The sequence below is a fragment of the Cryptomeria japonica genome, chromosome 5 (genome assembly GCF_030272615.1).
Source record: "Cryptomeria japonica chromosome 5, Sugi_1.0, whole genome shotgun sequence".
NCBI classification, from domain to species: domain Eukaryota; kingdom Viridiplantae; phylum Streptophyta; class Pinopsida; order Cupressales; family Cupressaceae; genus Cryptomeria; species Cryptomeria japonica.
Genome location: NC_081409.1, coordinates 797,382,647 through 797,390,571, shown reverse-complemented (window position 1 = coordinate 797,390,571; position 7,925 = coordinate 797,382,647). Strand labels below are relative to the sequence as shown.

The window sequence follows — 7,925 nt, the reverse complement described above, 5'->3', positions numbered from 1 at the left end:
AGCATGGAGCCACACATGTCATATGCATGCGACTCTGATTTTTTTCAATTGCACGGCCACATTTTGGGCAGGGTTTTGTATTAACAATTTTCCAATTTTCTGGTTCTGCATTGCCTCCATTCTTGAGAACCCATTTTCTAACAGTATCAGAGTCAACAGGACGATGCATCTCCTTTGAGCAGCTCCAGCAATAACTATATGAGCATTTGCAGGTCACATCATAGCATTGGCTGATTCCACTCTGCAATTCCACAGCATACTCACACCCACGAGCAGGGCACCATTTGATTCTTTCATTATTCCAACATAAGTTCTAACAAGAAATTGCTCATATTTTTTTCTGTTCTGTTCCTCTGTAATCAAACAGAGCACAGTGTCTTCGTCCACAACAGCCCCACATTTTGGCTGAGGACATCTTAAACTGAGGCACCCGATACCATTTTCCCTAGTTGACGTCTGAATGTAGTTCATCCAACAGTTGTTACAGAAATAATGGGCACAAGCAAGGGCTTTCATTTCAGTAATGAAGTGCTCATCCATGCAGATCGAATAGTATGATTGAAACAGCCCTGAATCTTTTCGCACTTTCTGCTCGTTGTGAAACCATTGTTCCAGCAGATCTGGAACTCTCCACTTGAAATGTTGCAGGAGAATCCTTGACTCGGCTTGAGATAAACTACAAAGGGATGAAACAGACTCCATGGCCTTGTCCTGTCGTCCACGGATGACTCGAAAGCTCAAAACTCTGTAAGGCTTCATGCTACCCTTCTCTTTTGCCTTCTTCGCTGGCCAGTAGTTTTCCTCTTCACAACATTCATACTCGTAATCTTCTGGTTCGTACTCCATTTCGAAATCAGAGGAATCTTCTGATTCGTTCTCCATTTCGGTATTAGAGGAATCCTCTGATTCGTGCTCCATTTTGCGAGCGCCTTCTGTGTATTCCATTCCTTTCCTTCTAATTGAATTGTTCTTTTTTTTTGGCCTTTTCAAATTGAATCGATTTGATTTGATGTTATGAGGATTTAAACCTATCCTTTAATGTAGGGTAAAACAATTATGTCTACACATAAAATTAAATGGCCTACTTATTTGTTCGCCAAAAAGCGTCTCTTCAAAGTCAATAAAAAAAACACTTCAAATTCAATGTTATTTCTAGGTCATAGATTTGAAGAAGACTCATTTTTGTGTCAGTGGATTTTTTATATTCACTATCATGGAATCTAGAGGTGTCCTCGCCGAAGCGAGACTAATCCTCTAGTGTGTACGACACAGAGTTAATACAGTCGGGGACTCGAACTCAAGACCATGGGGAGCATACCCACGCCTTAAGTTGCAATACATGAATAGATAAATTGACAATCAAGACTAATCCTTTAAAATGTCACGTGTACACTAGTCATTGCATTAGGGATAACTTCGTCAATGTGAATCCAAATTGAAAGGAAACAATGTAGAGTATACAGTTCTCTCACTTATCATAATATGTTAAGAAGATGGGGAAATAAATTTTAAAATTATAGTATTCTGCAATCAAAAAGATAAAAATATTAAATTTTATAATTTTGTGGTTACTTGGTCTATTTGATCTAGAGTTATCTCTAAAATGACCCCAATGATTAGTTTATAAACATCTTCAAAATGACATCAATGAATATTTAATCATTTCTAATGTGATTTTTAAGACCATCTCTTCGCAATGAATATTTAATCATTTTAATTTAGATTTTTAATCATATTTGATAATCATGTTTTTCACCTTCCAACCATCTTTTTATAAAAGCTCGGTAATTAAATATAAACTTAAAAAAAATAAAAATAAAACACATTTTTTTTATAATTTTATTTATTAATCTAATTATGCCAAAATGTCGGTAAACAAAAATCCATTTTGGAAACAATTTGACATGCAAATGACGGGTAAATGCATGAAATATGCCATGTTTCAGCTTTTGTGGAGGTGTTATTTTATTACTCCAAATTAAATAGAACCCTGCCACTTGTCTCCAGCTAAATTCATAGTTTTTACATGCAGGACTTTAATGGATTTGTATTCTTGGTGTTTAGTATTTTAGAACATTTATTTTAAGATGATTCTCTTCTATAATAAGATATCTCTCGGCATATTTTAAATAGATTTTTTAATTATAGATATACTAGTTACAACTGAATTATATAATTATAATTATGTATACATATGAGATTAATGTGACATTTATTAAAACCCTAATTAGTAATCCCACAGTTAATTCACCTACTTATACAAAAGTGGTCTTCTACCTACACTTATTATTAATATATATGTTGCTATTTTTTTAAGTTTTTTTAATTTTTTTAATTTTGGCTATTTAAATATTTTATATGCAAGTTGATATTTTTAAATATTTAATTGTTAAAAGGCCAATATTGGTTGGGTAGAGTGGAGTCATTGACTTATTCTCGAAATGGAATAAGTGCATTATGTTGAAATGTAATGAACATTCACGTCCGCATCAATACAAAACATAGAGAAACGGCCAATGGGTCCCACTCGTAACTAATATCAGATTATAAAATTATACATTTTCATAATTCAATAATAATAATAATAGATAATTACAATTTATTTTGTTAAAAAATGGGGAGTTAAGAGGATGGTGGGAGGTTGAGGGGCGGCTCATGATAATTATTTTTTTAATATTGTTTGAATGTTCGACATAGACTATAATTTTGAATTTGGAACCTAATTGTGTCTTTAGTTAAATAGATGGATTTTTTATATTCTTTCGTGTTGTATAGTTATATTCAAAGAAAAAATGTTGTTTTCTATATAAAAATAAGAAAATATATATTCAAAGAAAGAATGTTGTTTTGTATATAAAAAAAGAAAATATATATTATAAAATAAATGTTTATTAGAGAAGAGGATTTAGTAGTTGAATATCTTAATTTCATATTTCTCATAATCTTACATGGAAATTTCAAATCACTCTCAATTTTTTTAAGACTTACTTACACGTGTGAGGTTTTAGATCTACATCATCAAATATAATGTCAATTTGCATGTTTTTTGTTGAGATGTTAAATTTTATTTCAAAAAGAAGTTAGATGAATAGTTGTGCATCGAATCATGTTTTACGAGCGCATTGATGTGACATCACATGATTTGTTGATTTTAGATATAAAGAAAACATTTCATTCAATTATTAGGTAGTACTTATGATCAACATAAACAACTTTTAAAGTCACAACTACTTGTACTATATTATTAAAAAAATAGACATTAAATGAGAAAATGATTTTTAAGTAAAACTAACATACCTATCTTTAGAGGAATATAAGCACATCCAAAGATATCATATTTGTTCATTATTCAATGTTATTTCAATAAAAAAATGGTCTATTTTTTTGGTACACTTGTGTAAGACATGAGATAAATAGGAAGAAAGAGGGAGATAGAGAGAGGGCTAAGAAGATGGAGTTAGGGGATAAAAATAGAGAGAGATAGAGATAGAGATAGAAGAAGAAATATGGAGCGATAGAGCTATAGAAGAAAAGTGATATAGATATAGAGGTCTAGGAAGAGGGACATAGAGGAAGAGATATGGATGGATAGAGAGGGGGACATGTCTATAGATAGGGCGAGAGGAAAATAGAGTTAAAGATGTAGATAAAAGGACAAAAGGAGAGGGAGAGAAATAGATAGAGAGAGGTATAGGGAGAGATAAATATAGAGAGAAATGGAGACAAAGATGAAGAGATAGAGAGATATAGAGGATGAGGTAGAGGGAGAGATCTAGAAAGATGTATAGTGGTCAAATGGAGTGATAGAGGGATAGAGATATAAGGAGTTACATAGAATGGGAGAGGGAGATAAAGATAGAGAAGCAAGATAATTAATCAACAAAAAGAGGTATAACTTGAGAGAGGTGGGGAGAGATAGAGAGGTGGGAGATAGAGAGATAGATATAGTGATGGGGAGGGAGAAATGAGAAGTGTGTATGAGTGAAAGGAATAGATATGGATAGAGACAAAGAAGAAGATACATATAATGGAGAAAAATAGAGAGGAGAGAGAAGTAGAGAGATGTAAAAAGAGGAAGTGATGGGGATAGATAGAATGAGATATAAAGAGATAGATATAACTCAAGGCGGGGAGAGAAGGAGACATGAATGACACATAAAGGAGGTGATAAGTACAACTAATAAAGAGATGAAGAGAGAGAAGGGGGGAGATAAAAGTTCAAAATGTAATTATTGTACAACAAATCAATATTTAAATAAAACAAACAAATTATAAGTCAAACCACTTATAATAACTTTTATTGTCATATCACAAAATAGACATACTCTCTCCCCAATTCTTCTAAATTTGTATAGACGAATTTAAAAAAGTATCATATTTTAATATATATTAGATTAAATTAAATAATATAATATAATATAGAATAGTAAGTATAATCATAATATTAATTATATATAAACTAAATATAGTTATAGTATTATTTTTAAAATAAATTTATTTATATAAATAACAATTTTTATTATGGAAAATAATGTATAATAATAATTGTAATATTATTTTAAAAAATCACTAATGTACACTATATTACATATAGTCATGATGTAACATTTTTAAATATAATAATTTACATTATATAAAAGATAAATTTATAGAAAATATATTATACACAATAATAAATATCACACATTGGTGTGCAATGGTTACGCTAAAGAGGTTTGGAAGGTTAATTAGGAAAAAATGGTCAATTTTTTTGCATACATTTGTATAGTACATGAGGTCAATTGGTAGGCCATTTAACAAATGATGTTGTTTGTGCAAAAAAGGCACCAATGGAGAAGTGATAGCTTCAAATGAACCATGCATCCACTTATAGGGATCCAAACACAATTTAAATATATTTTTTGCATTGGAGGATAGAAATCAATAGAGGAATTCAAAAAGAAGAAAAAAATTGTGAATGACTTTAACAATACAGTGATAACTCTCATTCCAAAGAAGTGGGATTGCAACTCATTATATGATTACCGCCCAATATCTATGTGTAACACAAGCTACAAAATCCTAACCAAAGTATTGGTTAATAGGCTAAAGAATATTCTCAGTTCTATAATCTTAGAAGAGTAAAATGGACTTTGTCCAGACCAAAAAATGATTGATAGTATCATAGTGGCGAATGAAGTGGTGCACACAATGGTCACATACAAGATAAAAGGCACGACGATCAAATTAGATATCAAGAAAGAATATGATAGGGTAAACTGGAGCTTTCTTATTGAAGTTCTTAGGAGATTTGGATTTAACAAATCATGGATAGAGTTGACAAATTATTGCATTTCTATAGTTAGATACTCAATTAATGTGAACAAATCAATTTGTGATTTTTTCTCTACTACAAATGTATTGAGGCAAGGAGACCCTAACTCTTTATTCCTACTTATTTTAATAGCTAAGGCTATGGAGAAAGAAAGCAAGATAGAAAAGGACCAAGAAATATGAAACGATATTAAAGTGGTAGAAGATCTCAATCCAATAACACACACCCAATTTGTTGATGACATAGTTTTATTCGGAGAAGCAAATTTGAAGGAGACAAAAATAATGTTCGAAGTATGTCGTGTTGTCATTGTCATTGATGTCAAACTTGTTGTTCCATATAGTTGTTGGTCTGAAAAGTTTGTGGCGCAAAGATATCTTGTTGTGTTGGTGTTGCAGTTGTTCTATTGGTTGTTCTAGAAGTGTTCGAGTCCAAAATATGTTGCTAATGTTGTTTGTTATTGTTATTTTCTTTGGAGATAGTTTTGGTATCAAGGATATGATAATTTTGTGGTCCTAAAATATTGTTGTGTTCTTTGAATGTTGTGGCATTGTTCATAGCTAGTTGTGATACTCTATGCTAGACCTATCTTTGGTTTCAATTATGATTTGTGGAAGGCAATTTGATGTGTTATGGGTCTCACAACTTAGTGTGTGGAGATTCACATTTGAGTTAATTGCATTGGAGGATATGTTTTGATTGTTAATTGCTTATATGGATGCGTAGCGTATTGGTGTGTTGTTAGTTATGTTGTGGTGACTACAAATTGATTATTTGATCTTTGGAAGATGTGTTTTGGTCCCCTCTTTCTCCTGGAGTGGATCAACATGTGTGTTTTTGGTCTGAAAGCTATATTTTGTTTTAGGCTGACTTGGTTCAAGCTTTGATGATCTATCTTGTATATACGGAATGTGCCCATAATTGAGTTGTGTGTGGAAAGTGAGTAGAACTGTGAGAGTGGGAAGAGTAGTGTAGAGAATGCGAAAGGAAGTTTGTGAAATTTAGTGAAGAGTAGGGAAGAAGAGTTGTGTTTGAATGATATGCAAGCTGTGTTGAGACTATGGTAGAGACATGAGATAAAATGTTGATAGTTGAGGTCTGAGTTGTGTGTGTTGATGTTTGTCACTTGATGTAGAGTTCAAGGAAAACTTCATGATCAAGAGATCCTTCTTTTCATATCATCTTTTTGTATCTTTCCTTGTTACAGTTAGCTTCAAGTTTTGAAATTCCCTTTTTGTATCTTGGCCCAAGATAAGTTAGCCTTGGTTTGTAAGTCTAGAGCAATGAGCTATTTTTATTGTAATCTGATATACATAGTGGATATATTTTTGTGGGCAAGTGATCACCATGGTTTATCCCTATTTGGGTTTTCCACATAGAAAATCTTGGTGTTCATTTGTTGGATGTATTCTTCATTACTTGTTTATGTGTTGCATTAAATTTAGTTTGGACTGATTCACCCCCCCCTCTCAGTCCTGCCTTGGGTTCAACAACTAGTATTAGAGAAAGGTTCCTTTTGAGTAAGCTTAACAACTTGAGGTAGATCTGGTATGTCATAGGTTGTGCATTACAAAGTTCTCATATTTAATGGTACAAAAATTTTGTATTGGAAAGAGAGAATGGAGTACCATTTTGAGATATTACAGGATGAAATTTGAAAAATAATTCAGACCAGTTATATACCCTCGTTGAGTGGTCCTCAGACTCCAGAGGAGATAAAGCTAAAGGAGACTAATGCAAAGGCTAGAGCTATAAACATCAATTGTATAAGTGATTCAGAGTTTGGAAGAGTAAAAGGATTAAAAGAAGCTAAAGGCATATGAAGGAGATTTGAAGACAAAGTAGGCAACACCGATGAATTTGAAACATAAGTACGAGTATTTGAGAATGTTTAAAGATGGAGGTACTGAGAACTATATTCATAGAGTGACTGATTGCGCTAATGGCATTAGAGTTTCTCGTGGAAATTTGGATGGATTTGAAGTTGTTCATAAGATTTTGTTGACTATGCCTAAATCGTACAAAGCAATGTGGTGTGTCATACAAGAAATCAACGATTTGAGTAAGTATACCATTGATCAACTTAAGGGTACTTTATTAGGCTTTAAAATTTCAGAAATAGAGGAAGTGGAAAGAGAAAAGAAAGAAGCTTAATTTAATGTGTCAAGACATGATGATCTAGAATGCAGTGGAGATGTAGATGAAGCTAATTCAAACTTTGTGAGAATATTGCAACGAGACACTGGAAAGTACAAAGGTAAGTTACCTCTGAAATATTTTTCTTGTGGTAGAATTGAATATTATGCTTCTAATTGCACTTACAAAGAAGATTATAAGAGACCAAATGATGATGAGAAGAAAAATAAACTTAGAAGATGTAACCTTAACAGAATAGAGATGGGCTTATGTTCAATTGAGGAACATTCATCTGAAGATAAATTTGATGATGACTCGAATGAAGAATCCTTGTTTTTGAAATTCCAAGAAAAGGAGAATGCCTTGGAGAAATTAGAATCCAAACAACAATCAAGACTACATTGCATGCTAAGATAGAACCAAATACATGGATTATAGACTTCAAATGTTCAAACCATATGACTGGTGATAAAGA

The 7,925-nt window shown here is 32.2% G+C and overlaps 1 protein-coding gene across 1 annotated transcript; it reads right to left on the bottom strand.

Moving 5' to 3' along the window:
- Nucleotides 1-213: 213 nt before the first annotated feature.
- LOC131876188 (probable E3 ubiquitin-protein ligase ARI7) lies at nucleotides 214-945 on the bottom strand. Its single transcript, XM_059221011.1, has one exon. The coding sequence runs from the start codon at nucleotides 943-945 to the stop codon at nucleotides 214-216; it is 732 nt and encodes a 243-aa protein (XP_059076994.1).
- Between the last annotated feature and the right edge of the window lie 6,980 nt (nucleotides 946-7,925).

Bases quoted from the DNA above. Each gene is read 5' to 3' on its own strand.
- LOC131876188 (XM_059221011.1), bottom strand. From the start codon at position 945: ATGGAATACACAGAAGGCGCTCGCAAAATGGAGCACGAATCAGAGGAT.